Source organism: Gopherus flavomarginatus, chromosome 12, assembly GCF_025201925.1.
Source record: "Gopherus flavomarginatus isolate rGopFla2 chromosome 12, rGopFla2.mat.asm, whole genome shotgun sequence".
In the NCBI taxonomy this organism is placed as follows: domain Eukaryota; kingdom Metazoa; phylum Chordata; order Testudines; family Testudinidae; genus Gopherus; species Gopherus flavomarginatus.
In genome coordinates, this window is record NC_066628.1 from 26934946 (window position 1) to 26960085 (window position 25140).

At 45.3% G+C, this 25140-nt stretch overlaps 1 protein-coding gene across 7 annotated transcripts in view; it reads left to right on the forward strand.

Moving 5' to 3' along the window:
* The window catches only part of MAP2K4 (mitogen-activated protein kinase kinase 4), a 190511-nt gene that overhangs the window by 136390 nt on the left and 28981 nt on the right, over nt 1-25140 (forward strand). For all 7 annotated transcript variants that reach the window (XM_050919363.1, XM_050919367.1, XM_050919365.1 and 4 more), the window contains 3 exons: nt 4189-4308; nt 7842-7893; nt 13086-13213. In XM_050919363.1, the coding sequence (XP_050775320.1) occupies nt 4189-4308; nt 7842-7893; nt 13086-13213 (300 nt within the window). The remainder of the gene's footprint in view (nt 1-4188; nt 4309-7841; nt 7894-13085; nt 13214-25140) is intronic.

The following is a 25140-nucleotide window of genomic DNA, read 5'->3' on the forward strand; positions in this document are numbered from 1 at the left end:
ATCTCCCTCTCCGGGAGCTGAGACACTTCCATTTGGAAATCCATTAGAAGCATCAGTGGTAGATGCAGCAGATACATTTTCAAGGGCAGTGCTGTTGCCATTGTGATGTGCTGTGAATCATGACTTCACGCTTCAGGGTTTCCCGTAGAGGTCAAGAACATCCTGAGGATCTGCCTTTTGATGAAACTCACTTTTTTAACCAAAAGACAGATGAGTCCTTGCACACTCCAGAGGACTTTAGGGTCACTCTCTGCTCCCTGGGAATATGTACAACTTCCCCAAACAACGCCACAAGTAAGCATACAAGCCTAGACCCAAGGCTCAACAATTTTACCACCAGCATCCTTACGAGCTACCCCGTAAGAGGCAAAGGATTCAGAAGTCCCATTTCCTACATTGTCTGCGGCAATATCATCACCCCAATCCCAGCCCCCATCTAAACAATATTTTTGACAAGTGTTATAGAACTGCAAACCACCAAATACTGATTCCCAGCCACCCTTTGGGAGTCATATAGTACTCTTTTTCCACATCTGGAGTGCTGTGACAATGGACAAATGGGTACTAAACATCATCCATCCTGGCTATGCAATCAAATTTACCTCCCGGCACCACACCTTTTCAGTGGCCATTCTCATGAGGAGATTTTCAAACAAGTAATACAATCCCTCTTACAGTGGGGAGCAATAAAGGGGTACCTCTTTAATACCAAGGAAAGGGTTTTTACTCAACATATTTCCTAGTACCCAAAAAGAAGGGCATCTGGAGAGCCATCCTCAATTTCCATCATCTCAGCTGTGTTATTCACACACTGTAATTTTGCATGATCACACTGACATTTATAATCCTATCTTTGGAAAATGGCATATGCTTTACAACTCTCAATATGAAGGAAGTATGCTTCCATGTAGACATTCACCCTGCTCACAGACATTTTTTTAGATTCACGATGGCCCTGAATATTTTCAATATAGCATGTTCCTATTTTGCCTTGCTTTCAAGGGTTTTTACTAAGGTCATCTTGGTAGTAGCAGTCCATATCAGGTGTTGTGGCTTCACCATGTTCCCCTGTCTCAAAAACTGGCTTCTGGTTGCCAAGAAGCCTACAAGTCGACTTCATCAAGGCTTCAACTTCTGTCTTTCCTAGGGGTCAGTATAAACTTGGAAAAGTCTGTGCTCACTCCAACACAGACTTTAGATTTCATCAGAGCGTTCCTAAATTCAGTCACAGCAAGGTCTTTTCTGCCAGTTGATAGGTTCCAAGTGATGAATAACCTCATCGATAGGGTCAAGAGCAACACTTGAACACCCTTTTCTCTTGAGACATATGGCTTTATGTACTTATGTCACGCCATTTGCCAGACTCCATCTTCATTGCCTCCAAGTGTGGCTTCAAACTGTGCACTCACCAAACCAACAGTCCGTGAATGCCATAATAGCCATCAAAATAGCAGAATCCCCACAGGTACCAGTCAATACGATCTTTACAGATGCCTCCCTTTTAGGCTGAGGAGCTTACATGCACAGTCGCACAGCTCAAGGCACATGGACATCTCGAGACACATCCACGTACTGGAATTGTGGCGGTCTGAGAGACTCGCAAGGCCTTTCTCCCATTAATTCAAGGTCACCATATCTTCATAATATCGAACAATGTGACAACTGTCTTTTACTCAGTAAGCAGAGGGGAACAAGATCCATTCCCTTGCGTTCAAAAGCAGCCGCTCTGGAATCAAATCATCCAGGGAATCAAAATGTGCTGGTGGACTTCCTCAGCAGACACTTCACTAAGGATCATACAGCAAAAGTATTGTTTACCACTTTTGCTGTATGGGGAACCCCCACAATGGACCTGTTCACTTCTCAAATGAACAGAAAGTGCAATATATAGTACTCCAGAGGAGCCCTAAGGCATAACTGACAGGCTAATGCTCTACTTCTTCGGTGGTGAGACCATCTGAACTATGCCTTCCTCACTTACTGCTCCCATCTCAGGTCATGGGGAAAATTCGTCAGTACAAGGCATAAGTCATCCCAATGTCTACAATTGACTCGTCTCTTTATAGGCATTGCCTGACCCCTTCCCAACTGAGTTTAATAATCAGACAGGGCTGGCTGGCTTTAGGCCCCCTGGTCTTTAAAGGCATGGACCACCCTGTTACATCTTGAAGCTTACCTAACTAGTTTTGCATCACCACATCATAACAACCACTCTCAGAAGCAGATTTCTAGTAGAAGAGGGCTCCTTAATCTATCAGACAAAGGAAGCATGAGATCCAGTGGCTGGAAGCTGAAGCTAGACTAATTTAGACTGGAAAAAAGCACAAAGTTATGTCAGAGTAATTAATCATTGGACCCTTTGAACCATTGGAATAGCATATCGAGCGTTGTGGTGGATTCCCCATCATTTAAAAGGCTTTAACATTGGATGTCTTAGAATATGCTCTAGGCAAATCTGCTCTAGCTAACCAGAAGTTACAGGCTTAATGTAGGAATTACTTGGCAAAGCTTCTGGCCTGTTTATGCAGGAGATAATCACAATGGTCTCTTCTGGCCTTCAAATCTGTGAATCTTCATGAAAGTTATTAACACCTAGACATAGATTCGAAATTCCCCCTAGGACTCCTGGGATTTATCTCCAGGTGAACATGGCCACAGCTCTGTGAAATAGGAGTAAAAGAGTTATAACAGGATATTTTTTTTCTCCTCAGAGAAAACAATGAGTTTTCAATAACTTAAAGAAAAGTTCTAGTCTTCTCTTAAACAACTCCCTATGTATTAGCAAGCAAGACCTTTTCTGATGTCTAATCAAGAAAAATCTGTCACAGAGCTGAGAAGACTTCTTTGGAGGAATCTCCTACATTTGTTGGACTATAATTGACTTGTATCAAAAATCTGTACCTTATTCATAATCACACACTCCCAAGACTCTGAATTGCCAGTCATGGGCCCAAGGTCTCAAAATTGTGATGGTAGGTATACACATTGCAGTACTCGTTTGAAACAGCAATGTACAACACTTACAAGCATAGACTCAATCACTCAGCTTTTAATTCTGAACTCAGTGCAGCCAGCCTTATGAACTGCTTTTCTGAAGAGTTTGCCTTGTCGGTGCTCTGCCTCTGCCCCTTCAGACATATGCTCTGGGCATGGGTCAACCAGAATTAAAAAGACTAGTTGTTTGAGCTCTAGAACCATTTAATATTTTAGGCCCACATGCTTACATTATTAATTACGCTAAAAGGTGTTTAAGTTCAAGAATGCAGCGCTGCTGTTGGGCAAAATGCCGATCCTGTATAATGCCTATATTTCCAACAATGAAGACATGCCTCAGGATGCCAAAATCCACCATAAACAGCTCAAATTAAGCCATTTGCCATCCATAACAGCACAGAAGACTTTGGAACAATAGCCCTTAGTTTGGACTGAGAGTTGGTAGATTTTTGAACTTTTTGTTCCAGTGAAATAGTCTAATTTAATCATGATTTAAAATGTCATCATTTTAAAAAAATCAATTTTAAATAACTTAAAAGTTGTGCTATAACTTAGTAAAATGCTCAGCCTCATATTCTTAGTTTCTCTGGTAGCTGTGGAATCCACACCTGTGTAACACATTTAAGGTTACATTCTGCCTTTACCACTGAATTGGATATAATGAATGCAAATATAAAATATGAAACCCTTTGCAAATCGCCTTTATAGAGAACTAGTCTCTCAGTATTAGCAGGGGCACTGTTTGAAATGAGGGGATATTAATCTCTCATGGAGGTTTGCTTCAGTTCTGGGTTTGAATATTTTATCTGGGGTTCTATGTTCTGTGTAATTTGATTTTTAGCCTTTACATCTTTTAAATAAAATGATATAAATCATGGAAAGTGACTCAGACCTGGGCTTTAGCAGCCAATTCCATTTCCAATGACCTGGCATCTTACACACAGGAGGGCATGAGATGCCTCTCCTCCCTGTGGTCTTCTCTTTCTTCTAGTAGGGCCAGGTTGTCTTTCCTTTCACTGTACACGTTAGTATGTGCACCCAAAGTTCTTCAACATGGCTTCAGCACCCCCATGGGCCAGACTATTGGAGCATAATAAATGTTGCCTGTTAGTCTCGATCAGAATCAAAGGGTCTCTGCATTCTGTTGATTCTTATGTATTATTTTACCGTGACATATGTTTGTTCTTTTTTTAGGGTGACTGTTGGATCTGTATGGAGCTCATGTCTACCTCGTTTGATAAGTTTTACAAATATGTATATAGTGTATTAGATGATGTTATTCCAGAAGAAATCTTAGGCAAAATCACTTTAGCTGTAAGTATTTAGATTTTGCTGCTCCGTTTTTGCACATTTTTAAAGATCATTTAAAAAGTTTAAGCTTTTGACTTTTTAGCCCTGTTCCCTCTGGTTTATTTGCATTCTGTAAAATCTTTATGGTTCTGGTTTTACCATTGCTTTATTATTATGTTAACTCCATTATTTGGTGGAGAAGCAGCCAGCAGCCCTGGAGGGAGAGGCCTCAGTGAATAAAGACATCCCAGAATCTTTTGCCTGAAATTCAAGCTGAATCCAAAGGCCATCTTTTGGTTCTGGTTCATTGGCATTCCAGTAACTCTCCCTCCAGATTGTCACATTGACAGATGGCACTAGCCTAAGCTGGTTCACTGCCTGGCAGGAGGCTCTTGTTCTGGGCAGGGCCAACAGAGAGCCAAATTCTTCTGGTTTGCCGTTTTTTCATGCTGCTCCTGTGTTTTTCAGTGCATCCGGAATTCATTAAAATGGTAATTTAGAAAAAAAATGATGAAAAAGTTCAAGTTTTTGAAGTGAAAATATTTTTGTGTCTATGATCGTATTTTATGCCCAGAGTTTCATACAGAAATGGGATGGATTTTGAATCTTCAATGAAATACATAATATCCAAATTTCAGGCATTTTGTATTTTCTTGTGACTATTTCTTCCACCTCCACTGGCCACCGAGACATGAGAAAAACCTGACCTTTAGGTGTTTTAATCAGGCAGAACACGTAAGAGTCTGCACCTGGTTACATTCTCCATGTCAGTAAACTTTGGAGTGAAAAGGTATTGCCAAAATCAAAGGGAAGACCGGTCCTGGGCAGAGTAGAAGTGATGGGGTGTGTCCATGCAATACTGGGACTGGCAGTGGGTGTCCAACTCATAGGTTTTTGTCTGTTCTGCTACCTTTACTGCAAATTCTCAAAAATAAGTTAGGCTTTTGGAGCTGTGTTTGACACTTGTGAGTTTAAGGCAAGATAGCTCAGGATCTCCTTGTCCCCAGAGCCAGCCTGTCAGTGTAGGGCCACTGGGACTTGTTTGTAGCTTTTGGAGGGATGGCCAATACTGAGTGGACAACACAGACTCCATTTCACCTATTGCTATAGAGTGAGAACAGTTTCTCCTTAGTACCCCTAGCAATGGTTAGATTTCTGTATAGAACCGTTAATGCCCATCACTTGCTTTGTGGGCACAGTGTGAGGCGTGCTGACTGCATGGAACAGCTGGCAACTTCTGAATCTTTCCCTGTGGTCCAGGAGCACTGATGCTTCATTTGAATGGAATCAGGAGGTCAGTGAACCTCAGCCAATTACACAACTGGCTTCTTCAAACAGTCTTCCACAAGAGAGGCACAGAACAGTGACACAAGGAAAAACAACCCACCCCAACTCCCGCCCCACACACACGTGCCAAGGTACAGGCCATGCAGAACAGCGGGACAGTGACAGAACACTATGTATATGCATCATCATTTTGTTAGGTCCTTGGATGCTGCTGAATAAGAACGTAGGTAACAGGAGCTGCATGCATGAAATATCGTAGCAGTTAGTTGGACCTGACCCCTAGAGCCCTGTGTGGATGCAAAATTTGTATCCGCATCCAATCCACCATCCACAAACATGGTTTGCGGATATCTGCAAATTTGCAGGGCTCTACTGACCTGTCTTTTGGAAATGTCGGAATAGGTTCCTCATTAGCCACACTGAGAGAAATAGCTTGACAGACAGATTGTTAACATGCCCATATGATCCACATTACTCAAGAGTATTGTCTTGTGTGTACTTGAGGGAAGGGGGTTGGGGTATGGAAAAGTTGAGAGATCAAAGTGACATCAGTAGCACCAGAAGTTTGTAAGTAAAGTGCCATTCCACCACTAGTGCCAAAACCCACCTTTTTCAAAGGGTGACTGAATTGCAGCCTCCTGCCTCAGTGGCTGTTGGCACTGCAGCCCTCTGGCATTTCAGGTGAGATCCTAGTTCTGACTGTGTGTAGTTTTTCCTCCAGCCAATTTTCAGATTTGGGTAACTAAAATTAGACCCATAAATCTGTATTTAGAGGTGCCTAACACAGGTTTAGGTGTGGGCCCAAGGAACTGAAGTGTGAAAACTGAACTAAAATACTTCTCTCTGACTGTTCCTCTATAGCAGGGGAGAGCAGCATATACAAAGTTCACCATCCCTCCTCTAGCCTGTTATTACCATAAAGCCCGAGGTTACATCAGGAAGGAAGGTGTGTTGTTGGTTGTGTTTAGTTTTGATTTGGTTTAGATTGGTTTTCTATGGGCACATTGAACTACCTCCTAAATTCTCCTCCCTCATTAGCCCCACAGACTGAGATGAGGAAGATTTTTTTAACAATGTTCTGAGTGTTGGGTTCTTCCCTCTGTGAGCGCATAACTGATAGGTAGACAGAGGTGCACAGGGACAGATTGTCTAGCCCCCGTGTTAGCTCTTAACCATACTGTCCTGCTTTCTTCCTGCATACCACAGTTCCCCACTAGCCTTTGCAAAGTACCACTTTCCCACTGTGTTGCAAAATCATTTATAATAGCAGAGCTAAGGTGGGGAGTGAGTAATAAAGACTTCTATACCTAAACAGACAGCTGTCAAAAGCCACGCCTCCTGGGACATTATAATTGGTTGAGCAAAATACAATTCTATGACTTGTCTAAAGAATAGTTTCTGATTGGCTTAGCCAAGAGGCATAGGTTGTTCAAGACTGACTGTTCTGGAATTACTGGCTGACTGTTGGCCGCTGCTGGGATAAGTGCCTTTCTTCTCCCTCTCCCTCTTGGTCAGTGACACAGGCTTTCTTCCTTTCCTGTTGTTTTAAAATTTTTCTGCAGTTTATCTGAGTTTATTTTCTTTTTGTTTATGTAACAGGCTGAACAGCTTTTGCTTTTATTGGCTGTTCTACGGCCTCTCTCACTTTGTGTTATATTAAAACCCACCCCACCTTATTTTCTCTAAAACACATGTTCTGTTACTAATATTTAATACCTATATTTCAAACAACCTACGTGCATAACATTCTTTTCTAAAAATGCATGTTCTCTTTCTAATATTTAATGCCTCTATTTCAAAAAAAAAATACATGCAATATACAAAAAGGCCTATTAACATATTTACATCTTAACACTTTATTCCTCTGTTTACTAAACTTTATTTAAAATGTGTAAAAAGCCTATTTTTTTCTTAAAATCTTTACAATGGCTGTAAATGTGAAAAAGCACACACATAGGCAGTCCTAATGCTCCCCATAAAAATTCAAAATGGGCACTATTGCAAAAATGTATATGTCCAAAAATGAGATTGGAGAGTGGGTGTGGAAAAGGCGTGTGGAGACCTGTCAAAATTTATATGATGATGACAGATATAGAGGTCTTTACTTTACATTGTTTCCCTTCAGACACTCAAGGTTCCTCTTTATTGTTGTGGCTCATATTGTTTAATATTTATTGTTCTGGCTCATGTTGCCCAAATAGTTTAATAGTCAGAGGAATCTCATTGCAGTATCTTATTTTTCATCCATAAAATCTCCTCTTTTCTCCTAGACTGTGAAAGCACTAAACCACTTAAAAGAAAACTTGAAAATCATTCACAGAGGTAAGTTTGTAGGTTTCTCTTCTGCAAAGAAATTATCAGTTATTTTCCCTCTTAACTACAAAAAATTAATTTCACAGAATTTCATGGTTAGTCCATATTTTAAGTAAAAGTATCATTGTGAATTATAATTAAAATTAGTTTTATAAATATATCAAATCAATACTTTAAATCCATAGTATTTTGTTTGTGAAGGTTTCAGTCATTTTTCCATTCTCCCTTAACATCTGAAGTGTGTAAATGCAGATAATGAGAACATACATCTATACAGAACCATAGTGTTTTACAAATTATATGAGACTAATCTGTCATCCACGAACTTGCTGAGGGTGCAATCCATCCCATCATCCAGATCATTAATAAAGATGTTGAACAAAACCGGCCCCAGGACCAACCCCAGGGGCACTCCACTTGATACCAGCTGCCAACTAGATATCGAGCCGCTGATCACTACCCGTTGAGCCAGATGATCTTGCCAGCTTTCTATCCACCTTATAGTCCATTCATCCAATCCATACTTTTTTAACTTGCTGGCAAGAATACTGTAGGAGACCACATCAAAAGCTTTTCTAAAGTCAAGGTATAACACATCCACTGCTTTCCCCATGTCCAAAGAGCCAGTTATCTCATCACAGAAGGCAATCAGGTTGGTCAGGCATGACTTGCCCTTGGTGAATCCAAGTTGACTGTTCCTGATCACCTTCCTCTCCTCCAAGTACTTCAAAATGGATTCTTTGAGGACCTGCTCCATGATTTTTCTGGGGACTGAAGTGAGGCTCACCAGTCTGTAGTTCCCCAGATTCTCTTTCTTCCCTTTTTAAAAGATGGGCTCTATGTTTGCCTTTTTTCAATTGTCCGGGACCTCCCCCAATTGCTGCAAGTTTTCAAAGATAATGGCCAATGGCTCTAAAACTCCATCAGTACCCTCGGATGAATTAGATCCGGACCCATAGACTTGTGCATGTCCAGCTTTTCTAAATAGTCCTTAACCTGTTCTTTCACCACTGAGGGCTGCTCACCTCCTCCCCATACTGTGCTGCCCAGTGCAGCAGTTTGGGAACTGACTTTGTCTTTGAAGACCGAGGCAAAAAAAGCATTGTGAGTACTTCAGCTTCTTCCACATCATCTGTCACTAGGTTGCTCCCTCATTCAGTAAGGGTCCAACACTTTTCCTGACCTTCTTCTTATTGCAAACATACCTTTAAAAACTCTTCTTGTTATCCTTCACATGCCTTCTAGCTGCAACTCCAACTGTGCTTTGGCCTTCCTGATTACACTCCTGCATGCTCGAGTAATATTTTTATACTCCTCCCTAGTCATCTGTCCAAGTTTCCACTTTTCGTAAGCTTTCTTTTTGTATGTAAGCTCACCAAAGATTTCACTGTTAAGCCCAGCTGGTCACCTGCTATATTTATTATTCTTTCTGCACATCTTGATAGTTTGTTCCTGTGCCCTCAGTAAGGCTTCTTTAAAATACAGCCAGCTCTCGTGGATTCATTTCCCCCTCATATTAGCCTCCCTGAGGATCCTGCCTGTCAGTCCATGAGGGAGTCAAAGTCTGCTTTTCTGAAGTCCAGGGTCCATATTCTGCTGCTGTCCTTTCTTCCTTTTGTCAGGATCCCAAACTCGACCATCTCATGGTCACTGCTGCTCAGGTTGCCACCCACTTCTACTTTCCCTTCCAGTTCTTCCCTGTTTATGAGCAGCAGGTCAAGAGGAGCACGGCCCCTTGTTGGTTTCTCCAACACTTACACCAGGAAGTTGTCCCCAGAAACTTCCTGGATTGTCTGTACACTGCTTTATTGCTTTTCCAGCACATGTCAGGATGATTGAAGTCCCACATGAGAACCAAGGCCTGTGATCTGGAAACTTCTGTTACTTGTCCAAAGAAAGCCTTGTCTACCTCATCCTCCTGGTCTGGTGGTCTGTAGCAGACGCCCACCACGACATCACCCTTGTTGCTCTCACCTCTAAACTTAGCCCAAAGACTCTCAACAGGCTTTTCTCCAGTTTCATGCTGGAGCTCTCAGCAATCATACTGCTCTCTTATAGACAGTGCAACTCCTCCACCTTTTCTCCCCTGCCTGTCCTTCCTGAACAGTTTATACCCATTCATGACAGTGCTCCAGTCATGTGAGATATCCCACCAAGTCTCTGTTATTCCAGTCACATCATAGTTCCTTGACTGTCCCAGGGTTTCCAATTCTTACTGCTTGTTTCCCAGGCTTCTTGCATTCGTGTACAGGCACCTAAGATAACTAGCCAATTGTCCTGCTTTCTCAGAATGGATCAGGAGGCCTCTCTCTGTTGTACCCTCCTCCTTGTGTTTCCACGTGGTATCCCAATTCATCACTTACCTGTGGGCTTAGATCACCATCCCCCGGCAAACCTAGTTTAAAGCTCTCCTCGCTAGGATAGCAAGCCTGCCTGTGAAGATGCTCTTCCCTCTCTTCATTAGGTGGATCCCATCTCTTCCTAGCAATCCTTCTTCCTGGAGCAACATCTTATGGTCGAAGAATCCAAAGCCCTCTCTCCGACACCACCTGCGCAACCATGCATTTACCTCCACAATTCAATGGTCCCTACCTGGCCCTTTTCCTTAAACAGGGAGGATGGACGAGAACATGACTTATTCCTCAAACTTCTCTATCCTCCTTCTCAGAACCACATAGTCTGCAGTAACCCACTCAAGGCCATTCTTGGCAGTATAATTGATGCCCACGTGGAGAAGTAGGAAGGGGTAGCGGTCTGAGGGCTTGATCAGTCTCGGCAGACATTCCCATCACATCCTGAATTCTAGCTTCAGGCACGCAGCAAACTTCTCAAGTCTCTTGTTCTGGACGGCAGATGGATGACTCCATGCCCCTTAGGAGGGAGTCCCGACCACCACCACCAATCTTCCCCTCTTGGGAGTGGAGGTTGTGGAACACCAGTCCCAAGGACAATACATCACATGCCTTCTGGTTGGTGGGGTCTCCTTCTGATCCCTTCCCTCAGATGATTCTTCCAAACCATTCTCCACCGTAGTACCTGTGCAGAGAGCCTAAAAATGGTTTCTTACCACTATCTGCATTGGGGATACATGGGTTCTCCTTTTTCTTCTTCTGGAGGTCACATGCTACCAGTTTTCTTCACTGTTCTGCACTGCCCTCTCTGATTCTTCAGCATGCTGTGCCTGCAGAACCAAATGCAAACTATCCAGAAAGTCTTCATTTTCTCTGATGCAATGCAAGGTTGTACTTGAGTCTCTAGTCCTTTAACTTTCCCCTCCAATATGGAGACCAGCTTGCACTTTGTACAGACGAAGTTGCTTGTGTCCTCTGGGAGAAAGACAAACATGGTACATCCTGTGCAAGTCACAACAGCTGATCGCTCACTATCCATATTATCTTCCTTCTAAGAGCCTATGTGATGTTGTATTTACTGCTCACAGAAGCCTGAAAGGCAAAAAAAACTCTGTGGGAACTCCCCCCCGACAAACTCCCTCTGTTTGCCTGTCCTCTGTTTGCTGCCTAATATTGTCCTAGTATTGTGTAGCAAAACCAGCCTCTGAGTGGGGTTCATAGTGTTGACCTTACTTGGTTACTGTGGTAAAAACGTCCTGCACCTTTTTCCCAGTAGGAATTTACAGTGAGATAGTGTGTTAGTTGACTGAGTGACTCGAGGCCCTACTCTGAATTTGATGGCATTTCTCAGCATGTTTGTTTGTCTGTCTGAAACACAGGTGACCCATCTGTAAGCAACAAATGTTTTCGGTTTCACAATGCCAGAGATGTTTGTAACTGCATTGCAGAATTGCATTGGGGAAGCTGTAGCTGGCACACAAGAAAACAGACCCTGCCCCAAGGAGTTTAAACTCTAGTTGAGACCCAGCTGGAAGAGTCCAGATTCACAGTGCACACCAGGGGCTGTGTAGGGATCTCACAGAGGTCACTGTTGGGAGGAGTGAGCTCTGGGGAGGGATGTGAAGTAGTGGGAGGTCCTGTGACACATGGGAAGAGGGGAAACAGTTCCACTCCGAAGGGGAGGCATGGGAAGCAGCGTGCAGGTGATGTGGAGAAGGCTACAAAGGAGGATGTTGTGAGGAGGCTGGGACGGAGAGAGAGGAGAGCAGGAGAAGGTGCAGGCTGCAGGGGAACTGTTTAAGGCCTTGCAGAGAAGGAGAAGCGTGACTTTGATGCAGGAGGCGCGGGGAGGGCAGTGCAGAGAGCCTGAGAAGTGAGTGACCTGAGCAGAGTAACAGGGCAGGAAGGGGATTTGAGCAGCCCTTTGGCTGGGCTGAGGGAGCGTGAAGCCATGGAGAAAGTGTCTGTGGGAGTCCAGGGGAGAGATGACCACGGTACAGAGCAGGATTTTAGCGTAGGAGAGGGGCAGGGATGGAGAACAATGGTAGCCTGGGTACATGGGGGAGTAAAAGGCAAAATGGAAGTAGCAAGTCTTGGGAAAGGCAGGGACCAAGTGGGGGTGGGAAGGGATCAGGGCAGCAGGACTGCTGCTCATTGTGGATACACCTACACTGGAGTTGGACGTGTAATTTCCAGCTTGATTAGACATACACACACTAGCTTTGAATGAGCTGGTGCAGTAAAAATAGAAGTGTAGTCACTGCAGTATGGGCATGTCCCGCCACGGCTACATTGCTGTTTTAGTGCACAAGCTTGATCAAAGCTGGCAGGGTATGTCTGTGAGCTGGCAGTCACAGCCCCAGCTGCCGTGAGACCCCCTCTCTGGGCGTGTACTGGTCAGCCTATGTTCGCTGTGAAGCATGCAGCCCTCTTGTACACATGCTGTAAAAAACCCAGGATGTGGCCTGCCACAACCTTAGCTGCCACTAAACAGGTTTTTTTTTTTGCTAATTAAGAGCCAAACACGGTGATTAATGAGGCGTCTTCAGAAGGAACTTCAGAACCAGGACAGTCTCTATATCTCCTCCTACTTTCCCAGCCACTGATCCCAACATAAACTGCCAGACATCTCTGTGATGGGGCTATGAGACAGTGATAGCTACTGCGTTTGGGAAATATGTGATGACATCACCATTGAACATAAATGTTAAAGAGGCAGAGTTGACACTGAGCGTTCAACCTTAGCTCTGATTTTCTGATGTCTGTGTCTGTCACTGCACAGCCATATGGCTGTTGATATCGAGATCTCCAGGCACGACTTACCTGTTTCTCTCTTTCTTTCACTCACAGACATCAAACCTTCCAATATTCTTCTGGACAGAAATGGGAATATTAAACTCTGTGACTTCGGCATTAGTGGACAACTTGTGGACTCCATTGCAAAAACAAGAGATGCTGGGTGCAGACCATACATGGCAGTAAGTGGGATCTGACAGTGTTGTCAAGGGGGCTGGGATGAGCACGGGATATGGAGCTTTTTGCCTTCCAGCTCTGGCTAAAGTGAAGCCCAGCTCAGTAGTGATTCCCACCCATTGGCTGAGTTGTGCCTCAGTTGAGTTCCCCAGGGGCGGGCATCCACATACCAAAAATAACAATTGCAAATCTACAACGATCTGTCTTGCTGACAGCCTCAATAGGGACGCCAAAGACAAAACAGGCCACAGAGATTGGGCTCCCTTCTGGCCATGAAGGTGAGACTCAAACCACATTCGCCAGGGGTCTGAGCAGTGCTTACACTGCTGCTGTCTGGGCTGTTGTTGTTCTGGGACAAAGCGAGAACCTCATGCTCCAGCATCTTCGACCAGGACCAAATTTGCATGTGAAAATAAACAGCATGGCATAGAGAAGGAAACTCATCAGGAAGTGTTTTTGTGTCATGTCATAATTAATACAAAGCAAAATCTTTCATAAGTATTGTGATTGAGTCAAACAGCCAAATTTCCAAATCATATCCATAAGATAAAATTCTGGCAACAGCTGAATGGAAATGGCTCCATCTGTGTAGCAGTTTTTGAAGAGTCACTTCATTCCATCACTGTGATTTTTAAAGCAGTTTGTGGATTTAGGAATATTTTCCATTCCCTGGACTGCTCTGAAAATCTCAATCCATATTTTTATTTGAGCTATGGACTTGGGGGCTGGTTATGTGTATAGCTATTGCTCTTCTGAGATGAATGTGACAAAGGCCAAGGGTCACACAGAACTTTACCTGGTTGTCTTTAAGCATTTTGAAAAAGCTCTTTCTTTAAATATCTTCTTCTGAGCGAGTCAGAATGCAAGGATTTACGTACAGTAGTGACTGAGGATTACACTGAAAGGAGGTTGCCTCAGCCAATCAGAATGTGGGGCTGTTCCTGATCCAAGTCTGACCATTTATTTACCACCCAACTATTCATCTCCCTTTCCTGCCTATTTATAAATCTCTTGAATGATACCATTGCTAATATTGATCCCTGCTGTACACGCCATTATTAAATCTGTCCACAGTGATCTTGGCCATCACTGCTACTTTTGATTCCATACTGCATCTTTTCACCACACTGAATCCCAGTGGGCTTCACACTGTGCTTTCTTGCATCCTTAACACTCATTCTTTGTCTAAATTAATTGTGTCCACTTGTATCAGAGGGGTAGCCGTGTTAGTCTGGATCTGTGTCCACTCGTTCATCCTCTTCCACCATCTCCTGGCATTCTGCACAGGTCACTGCTACCCTCTCATTTTATACCCAGCTAGTTGTTCCATAACTTGTTCTGTAATTATTTTCTCATCTCTTTTTTGTTATGTTGAAGTCAATGGGCTTTTTTACTTTTAAAGGTGGGTACAATGTTAGCATAATCCAGGCCTCCGGTTTGATCACTCTTATTAAAGATAAAAGGCATGTTTGTTGTATCTCTGATGCCTTTATAACTCATGGACGGCTGGATGGATGCCGTACTCCTTCTCTCTCATCACTAGGTATGTTGGGAAGGATTCACATACACCTCTGTGTTCTCTGTCTAGCTCTCTAGGATCAGGTCAGGACAGAAGTTTCACATTTGCTGACTTTTTAAATGAGACAAAATGATTGACTGTAGTTTGCATTGTTAAGAGCTTTCATGTGGTATATAATTTGGGGGAGTGACCAGCATGCTGGCATTGGATGTGGCATGCTGACACCTTTCTTTGTATTCACTTGGTTCAATGACTGTTTGCTGGGGGAAAGGGGACGTGTAATGGAAGCTTCAGGAAACTTCAGAAACATAGCCAGTGTTCTGCATGATGGTAGAGGTGGGTTTACAGTCACGCTCCCTAGCCTAGGCAGAGTTCAGGATCTGTGAGTGTTTCTGTGATCAAGCCTGTATTTCAAGGACTTGTAATTGGGAATGGGTGTGCCAGCTCAAATTTCATTCCTTTTTCCTTTTGGAAGGTAATTTAATGTAGAGCAACTGCAAGGCACTAGACTGCATCTCTGGAGACCGATGTCCTATAGATGTCTACTAAGTGGGTACAACAAGGGCCACAGCAATGTAAGCTTTCCCCAGAGGGGCCCTTTCTGGAGGTGGGAAGATGTTAGTTTCCACTTCCCACTCAGTCCTTGGGTTCTCTGCCAGTTGTGGCCATTTTTGTGTTGTGAGCACCTGACCACGGGGAGAGGGAAGGACTGACACAGTCCTATGCATTGGAGCTAGGCCCCTGAAGAGCCAACGGACGTAACATCATTGGATGACTGCTGACATTGACTGCCTGTGAGCCAGTGCTTCAGTGAGCAAGACTCCCTGTCCCATTATTCACCAAAGGCACTTGTTTTTTTAAATTAAACTGTAGAGGATTGAGGCTCCAGGGCCGCCCAGAGGATTTCAGGGGCCTGGGGCTGTCGGCAGCAGGCAGCTCTGGTGGACCTGCGGAGGGTCCGCTGGTCCCGCGGCTCCAGTGGAGCATCCGCAGGCACACCTGCGGGAGGCCCACCGGAACCGCGGGACCGGCAAGCGGCAGGGCGCCCCCTGCGCGGCGAAATGTCTAGAGCCGGTCCTGTTCGGCGGCGGGAGGCCCTTCCGTTCTGGGACCCGCTGCCAAAGTGCCCCGAAGACCCGCGGCGGGGGCCCCCCGCTGGCGAATTACCGCCGAAGCGGGACCCGCCGCCGAAGTGCAACCCAGTCTTCGGCGGTAATTCGCCGGTGGGGGGCCCTCGCCACGGGTCTTCGGGGTACTTCGGCGGCGGGTCCTGGAACGGAAGGGCCCCCTGCTGCCGAATTACCGCCGAAGACCAGTTTGCACTTTGGCGGCAGGTCCCACTTCGGCAGTAATTCGCTGGCGGGGGGGTCCTTCCACCCCGGAGCAGAAGGACCCCCCCGCCGGCGAAGACTGGGAGCGGAAGAAGCTCCGGGGCCCGGCCCCGCAAGAGTTTTCTGGGCTCCCCGGAGTGAGTGAAGGACCCCGCTCCAGGAGCCCGAAAAACTCTCTTGGGGGCCCCTGCGGAGCCTGGGGCCTGGGGCAAATTGCCCCTCTTGCCCCCCCCCCCCCCCGGGTGGCCCTGTGAGGCTCTAAGGGCTAGATCCTCCTGTGGTGTCAACCAGCCTAATAGGTCCCTTGAAGATAGCAGAGACATGTTGATTTACACCAGCAGAGGATAAGGGTCTGAGTTTCCAGTGCTGAAAAGGATTCTTTGCTTCTGTCTCTTTGGCTTTCCATGTGGCCATTGTATTGAAATGGAAAATATGCTCTTGCCATGAGCAGAAACTTATGTTTTGTTCTCGAAGAAAACCACATAGGAAATGCAAAACAAAGGAACAGTGGGCATCTGAATAGAGGCCCTTGAGGTTGCAGAGTTGAGACTTCATCTAGAGTGGTTCAGTTTGCAACATGTTTCCATGAGTAGTGCATTGAGATGGGCTGAGCTAAGAGCCCGCCATCATCACCAGGCCTCACTCTGCCTTTAGCCCTCAAGCTTCCCAGTGCTGGGTCTCCCTTTTCTCTCCCTTGCTCACATTTTCTGGTAACCCATCCCCCTTAATATCTGGGGAGATCCCAATGGTGTGTCTCCTCAGATACCTTGAGTGGCTGTGCGAGTTGCTCTGTTTACATTTGCCCAGGAGAGCTCTTTGGCCTCCCCTTCTGGGGTGTTCATTGTCTTTCCCCTTGGAGTATTAAAATGAGCCCTATTCTCTTGTCAGTCGCAAGGGGTGCCTGGGCCATTCAACCTGGGATAAAAAGGTAAAGGGGCCACAGTCAGTGCTTGGGGAAGAGTATCTGTCTGGGTTAGCTCCCTCTGTGCCCCTCAGGCACCAGTCGCTGCTAGAGGTTGCCCTGGTATGGAGATGCGGGGCCAGCCTAGCCAGCTAATACGTCACCTTCCCCATGGGCCCTGACTCACAGGTCAGGTTGGGGAGTGGCTGCACTACACTGTATGTGGTCACTAGGCCATCGCTGCCAGATGGTGCAAATTAGAGTAATACCCAGGCAGCTCTAGTCTGCGTGGGCTGGAACTGGAACAGTTTGGCTTTCTGTCGCCCCACTTTTTCCTGCCCTTTCATGAGCTGCCTGGGGGGCTATGGGGAGGGAAGCTGTTCTTTGCTAGTGGCTTCCCTAGGCTCGAGCTCCTGTCCTGCTTGCACTAGGATACCCAGCCTGACGGGGGCAGGCGATGGAGCAACCAGACTTCTTTCCTCCCATCCCAGTGATGCAGCAGGCCTCAAGGAAAGAACAGCAGCTGCTCAGAGCAGACTCGGCTCACTCTGAAACTGCTCCTGGGGTTTCAGAGAGAGGCAGCTAGGGAGGCAGTGCCCTATGCTGCTTTTCCTGTTGATTTGTCCCCTTTGAGGACTGTAGGTTAGAGTCTTGAGGGCCACAGGTTCAAAACCCCATTCTTAAAGGAAACAAAGACATGGTTTTCTTAATTCCAGTGAAACAATCCTATAGCAATCCTATGTCAAGCATGAATTCTTGACAGACTGATCCAGTCATCACACTTCTGTTGAAAGGAAGGGTTTTTGACACCTAAATTAAGGTGATGGTCTTTTCTTGTTGCAAAGCTATCAAGGTCAGGGGACATGCAAGGGGATAGCTGCACAGCAAAAGATTTTGCAACAGGGGGGCAGGTGTAGCAATGTGAGAGGGGGCGACTTGGCTGGGGGTGTGGATACAAAGCTGATTTTCTGCAGTTGGATGTTCTATCTGTTACTTATCAAATGTCCTTTGCTTTTGCCAACTAGTCTACACTATTAGACACTGCAGTGCAAGTCACATCAGAAATACTTCTGAGAGATAAATGAGACTAGGATTCATTACATCTGTCTGCAGCAACTCTTTTCTCCCCCAACAAGGAAAATCTTCCTGACCATGTGGAAGCTCTGTCACTGCATTCAAATAGCTAACACTCTGGGTATGATAGAGTTCAGCACAAGCACTGAAAGGGGGAATTCCTAAGACTTGTAATAATGCTGCCTCTGTACTGTGCTTCACGTGAATCTCCATGTGCATGTACGTGGGAGAGACTTCATGGTGTCTGAGCTCTGTGATCCATTTGTACAGATGGAGCAGCAGCATTGGCTGCAGCGAGACTCTATATTTGATCTGCAGCAGCTTCACACTCCTGATCTGATGAGCAGGTTCTCCTTGGGCTCAGTTGTTCACTTAACAGAGCAGTCAGGCTGTTTCTTGATTGTACATCATACAGTTAAATCCCCTCAGATGCTTTTGAATTAAATGATTGCTATTTCTCTGATGTTGGGCAGGCAGAAATAGCTTTATGATTAAGTAAATGTGTTTTAGCAGGAACTAAGACACGTGCAAATAGCCTCAGGGGGAGACATCCCAGTCAGAGTTTCATGGCATGGTTCCCTGCGTCTGACACAAGCAGCGTAGAGAATAACTCAAGAGATTCCTGAGCTCTGAGCAAACCCTTTCTGTCAAAGGCATGCTGGTGATGTCACTCGCATACTTCAGTGGTTTAGGCTGAGAACATACCTCTGCTTACTCATTCATAAGCTAAAAATGTTGATGAGGTTAGCCCAGCGTGGGACCTCTCCTGTCTAAACTTAGCTCATTACATCACTTGGTGCAGAGCCCACACTGAACAGCTTCCACTGCAGACAGTTAGGTCATGTCTGCACTTCAGTTGCCCCACATCTCTCTTTCTGGGGAAGAAAGCAGGAACGTTGTTTCCATCCTGTACATTTAGACACTTGGCTGTGGAGAGAATTCATACAAAATGAGCAAGAGCTGTGACCAGCCACGTGTGTGAGCAGGCCATTCAGACCAAAGTGCCTTATCACTTAGGGAAAGGTGTGAGCTTTGCAGAGAAAAGACATTTCTCTGTTACTGGGAGTCAGATGCAGAGTGTTTAAAAATTGGCTCCTAGGGATAGCTACTCTACAAAGGCAGTGCAAGTCATTAAACAGAGCCTATATTATGATGTGAACAAGAAGTATAGAGTTTTGATATGATTCACATTCCTTTCATGTGAATTAAGGCTGGGAGACAACCCAGCAGCATCCACATGATGTAGGCACATGGGTTCGTGCAGCTCCAGCTCCCGAACTGGCGGGACAATGACAGAGCCCAGAAGAGCTGTTATTCACTGATACGTAGGCAGTAGGAGGTTACATCTAAATACTGAGAGCATGGAGTGCATGTTAGTGGGGATATTCACTACATTGAAAGAACAGGTGAAGGTTCCTAAAGGGGAATAATGCCAGATTCAAAACCACAAACAGTGGGACATAAGGAGTTATACCACAGGAACATTGGCATTACACAGAGGGCAGGATTAAGGGTACCTGGGCATGACCTTGGTTACTGCAGCTGTCTAGAGTTGGTTTCCTGTCCTAATGAGAGAGCGGGTGTGAGAGAGAGAGAGAGAGTGTGTGTGTGTGTGCACAAGAGAGAGAGAGAGAGGGTGATGGATGTAGGTACATACCTTTATGCTGTAGTTCTTGGGTTTGCAGCTTTGAGTTTTTCATTGCTGTCCCTCAGCCACCTGAACTGGTTTCACAAAGTAGCTTTTATCTTTGAATTGACCTGTCCTTTAAAAAAAAAATGTTGAAACTAGAGGGAGGCAGAGAGTCAGAGTCAGGGTCAGAGAGACTTGACCGGGATCCTTGAAGGGAGGCTCCTCTCCTGTACAGGTGAGTTTGCCCTGTGCAAGGTCAGTGTGCACCTGCTGTGTGTACAAAGAGGAATGAAGGTAGGCTGGTGCCAAGGAACTGTATGGCTCCACCAAGTGAATTGCATCAACCCAGCAGGCCCCCAAGATGGGCACAAAGCCAACTCTTCCAGCTCTGTGTCACCCCAGTATTTCTGTGGCATAGAGGGTGTTCTGTGGTAGATCAAGGGCAGGAAGAGAAGACATGGCCAAGATATCCTGCACCCCAGGGATCCCCTAGTACACTGCTTGTTGGGTGATGTCAAGCGATGCAAGGCTCTAGGAAGTCACCGCCTCAGCACAGCCCCAGGTTCTGGGCTAACATGACAGCTCCCAGCCCCCTGCAATCGCTGCCTCCTGAGCACTAGCTGGGGCCGTGCTAAGCTCTGTGAAGTCATTGGCGCATCACACTTCTGTCTGCTGGGGTAATGTGTCAGTAGTGGCCATGGCTGTGATGATGTCACTGCTGCACCACAGTCTGGCTCGCTGGGCTGCTGTCCAGGCACTCAGGGCTCTGTAAAGGATAGCTGGCTCAGGTAAGGTGAACATATTTAGCTCTCTTAAATTTAGGCTTACTTCTTAAACTTCTCTTTGATAAGCTAAAAAGATCAAGCTCCTTACGTCTCTCACTCAGGTCGGTTTTCCAGACCTAGAATCATTTGTGTGGCTCTTTCCTGAACCCTTTTCAATTGTTAAACATCTTTTCTAAAACGTGCACACTAGAATTAGACATGGTATCTGGCAGTGGTCTCACCAGAGGTGATACTATCTCCCTACTCCAACTAGATATTCCCTGGTTTATACATCCAAGGACTGTGTTAGCTCTCTTAGCCACAGCATTGCACTGCGATCTCATGTTCAGTTATTCACCATGACTCTTAAGTCCCTTTCAGAGCCGGTGCTCTCCACAATAAAGTCCCCCATCCTGACCTACATGTACTGGAGATATGGTGACAGAGAGCAAGTGTGAAAATCTGGGACGGGTGGGGGGCCCTGGCAGGAGATTTGTGCCTGGATGCCCACAAGGAGGCAGCTGTGCTTGTCCAGGGACAGAAACATAGGCATCAAGAGAACTTTTACTGCAGTCTTAAGGGCCGAGTGAGTTTAGGCACCTAGAAGATTCAGCTGGAGCTTTGTGGATTGCAGTGGTCCCAAAGGCAGGACTTCAGCACCTAAAACAGAATCAAAGGCGCCTCGCTCCTTTTGTGCACCCAAGCCTTGATGGGTATATCTACACTGCAATTAAACACCTGCAGCTGGCCCATGTTTGCACTCAGGCTCACATGGCTCAGGCTGCAGGGCTGTAAAATTGCAGTGCAGACATTTAGGCTTGGCTGGAGCTCAGGCTCTGGGACCCCAAGATGCGGGATGGTGCCAGAGCCCAGCTCTAGCCTGAGCCTGAACATCTATACCACAATTAAAGAGCCCTGTAGCCTGAGCCTCGCAAGCCTGAGGCAGCTGACATGGGCCAGTTGTGAGTGTTTAATTGTAGTAACGTCATACCCAGAGTCTAAGTCCCACTGGTTTCTAGTGAGTTCTAGGCTCCTAAGTGCCTAGATCACTTCTGAAAATGGAGCTCAATCTCCTAAATCACTTAGTTGCTTTTGAAATTTTAGCCTTTACTTCTTGTAGCAGTGAGTTCAACAAGTTAATTGTATTTCACATGAAATGTATTTTTTATTGTCAGTGTGACATTTGATGCTTTTCAATTTCATCTACTGTCCCCTTGCTTTTGTATTTGGAGATCAAAGCAGCCCCAGTCTTTTCAGGCTCTTTTCCTAAAGAAGTTTTTCCAAGCCAGTAAATCATTTTCTTCTCCTGTCATTGGACCCCTCCCTCTGCTTCTCCTGCAGTCTTTTTGTAATGGAGTGAATAGAGCTGAGAGATGCTTGTTACTCCTGGGAGAATTCTGCACCAAAAAATTAAAAATTCTACACACAATATTTTAAAATTCTGCAAATTTTATTTTTCAACATAAACAATATAATCACGCCAGTTTCAATTATTTTGGTAATTATTTCAAAATACCTGTCAGAAAGTATGTCTGTGACAATACAGACAACAAAAAAGATTTCCCAAGGAGCAGAGAGCTAAAGAAACCCCTATGACAACTTAGTTCCTGTTTTTCTGTTATGCTTTCGTTGGGTGCCTCAGTGTGGATGTGTCACACGTTCCAGCTGGGCACAGCTTGGGAGAAAACTCTGCCCCTCGGTCTTTTAGTTGATTCTCATTTTTTTACTCTGCCCCCATAGGGTTACTATACAGAGGTTCGCAAATAGAGGATACTGCGGGGGGCAGGAGGAGCTGTAGGGGGTACAGTTCGGGAGTGCTGGTGTGTGTGTGTGTATGTACTGGGAGGGATATTTTTGGGAGACTGGAGGGGGTATTTGGGAGACCCCTGGCCCAGGCACCTTCATACCCTCCCCCCAGAGTCCAGCTGTGACATCCCTGACCCAGATGCCCACAACCCCTCCACACAGAGCCCAGTTGTGGGGCTAGACACCTGTATGCCCCCTCTCCCCCGCAGCCCAGGGATCCAGACAGAGAGACAGCCGGATGCTGGATCTCAGGCTTGTATTGAATTTCCTGCACACTGTCTCCTTCCTTCAGGGCCTGCAGGGAACACTCCAGCTCCTTCTCCCCCTGGAAGTGTCCTCTATTTGCAAGCTGGGGAGCCAGGCTCTGCGGGGTCCAGCAGCCCCTAATGGCAGCCAGCTACTCTGGAGCACCAGTTGTGTGTGGAGGAAGTGAAATTCTGCACAGAACATTAATTCTGCGCAAATTCTGCATTGCACAGTGGCGCAGAATTCCCGCAGGAGTAGCTTGTGTACTGTTGGCTATGAAACTCGTGTGCCTTAACCTTATCAGCTAGATGAGGCATTGGCTCAGGGGAACTTGAAACTGAGCACAAGAATCAACATGATGGCATACTGTGGATTTACATAAAGGCATTGATCTGCCAACAGTGACTCCCAAGTGTCTTTCCAGTAAGAAGAACCCAGTAAGGTGTATGATCAGTGAAAATTCTTCCTTCCAGCATGCTTTATGCTGCCTTTGTCAGTACTGATTTTCACCTACACTCATATTGCCCAATCACCCAACACTGTTAGGTTCTTCTGAAGTTCCTAGCTGACTGTTCTAGTCCCTATCGACTGAAATAATATTGCGCTGTCTACTTACTTTGCCAGCTCACTGCTCCCCACTTTTCCAGATCATTAATAAATAATAAACTTTGCTTTGGGGACACCTACTTCCTACTCTGTTTAGTCTCCAGTTTTCCTTGTAAAAGAAAATTTTATGTGAGAAGTTTCTTACAGGAACAATGCATGGCTCAGCTTTAAAATAATCCAGTATAAGGATGTTGCATTTGCATGAAGAGTGGGTGCTAGCATTTTTCCTAGACGCCCTGGCTAAATAACACAGTAATTTCCAGAGCTAGTTATTTATGGTTCTAAAAACTGTTTTCTTAGACATCGCATAATCCAGCCATCTGCATGTTCAGAAATATTGTCCCCTCCCTTTCTATGGCTTTAGTCGGGAATCCTTGCAGGAGCTGAGTCATTTGGATAGTGACAAATGCATATCTTCGGTAGTTTCCCTGAAATCTCTCAAATTAAGCTGTGATAGAAGTGATAAAGCCACGTTAATGGGTAATTTCCAGGGGACCCTAAATACCTTTGTCTTGACAGTTTCTAAACAGATAAACATTTAGTACAGAATCTGCTGTTAAAATAACAGCATAATGACCTAGCACACAAGCAGCTGAGAGATTGATATCCCGTCTGTGTTAGAGTATTGCAGAGGTCTTGGGACCATTCAGAGTGGTGTTTATACCAGGAGAATCCATACTTACAGCCAAATAAGGTGCAGATACTTGCACTCTGAGACATACAGCAAGCCCCACAAACAGCTGTGTCCTGCAGCACTACAGTTCTTGGTATGCAGTGCTTCATTTTGATCTGATCATCTGTCAGAATCTGAGAAATCCCCAACCTTCAGTCTGAGCTGTCTTCAGCCATGTGCTAAATGTCTCTGAGAGGGCAGAGGAGGGAGTATCCCAGGGAGGCAGACAGCTTGCATCTCACACCCATCTGCTCCTGTTTTTACAAGGAAAGAAGGGTTAAAATGCTCCATTCACTTACAGATCTGCTCCTGCTTTTAAATGAGTACATTTTAGATCTTTATGGTGACTTCCCTTGCATTTACCGTCCGTCAATTTACAGTGGCTGATGGGTTAGGAAGAGAGGTGAGTTTTTTGTGCTATATAAAAAGATTGTTGAATTTACAGTGTGTGCAGTGTAATGTTCCCTGACTCTGTAACCACTAAGAATCAGAAGAACTCACGTTTTGAGGACTGCATTTTCCAATAATATATCTTAATTGCATAGTTATGTGCAACAAACCAACACTTTGTAGAGAGGTGTCTGTAACTTTACAGCTCAGGTACACATACAGATGCATATGTTTATATAGGCACTTGGTCCTGGGAGGAAATGGGGGTTGAAGAGGGAGCAACAGCTCTGCTAAATTTGAGGACAGAATGCTAGTTCCTCTTCTGCTTAAATGGAGTCTGTCAAATGGCAACAAGGTCTCGTTTCAGAAGATATTCCCATGTTTGATGTATCCAAACCCTGCTTCTTTACAGTGTCCATTGGATGACCTCTGCCTCAGCCTTTTCATTTCTTCACTCGCACTTGGCATTGGAAGGATCTCTGTGAAGTCATCAGTGTTGTCTTCAGCTCTTTTTCTGGGTCCCTGGAGTGTAACTGCATTGAATCTTACTTCATTGGGAGTCTATATGGGAATTTCCCAGAATCTTTTATCATCCTTATTTTGGCCATTTGACAGCAGTCTTCCATCCAGTTTTCCCTGTAACTGTACCACAGATATCTAGGTCCAAGTCACTCACTCATTAGAGTAACGTGTGATCTCTTTCTTTCCAGGAGGCTCCTTTTTGGTGTAAGTCTCTTCCATGGCTGTTTGCTTCTCTGTCCTGTAGGGAGGAGAGTGTCTATGACTTTATCACTGTTTCTCTTCTGCTCTTCTTTAATGCCACATTCTTCCATCTTCTAGCTGTTGATTGCGGTTTCAGTTTTCCGTGTCTTTCTGAATCTTTTGGGCTAATGTTCCTGATCAGTTGAAAAAGCCTTCTTGATAAAGTTTTTATGCCTTTTTATCTTTCAGAGACTTTTACTTCTGATCAGGCCTCTCCATGTTTTCTTCCA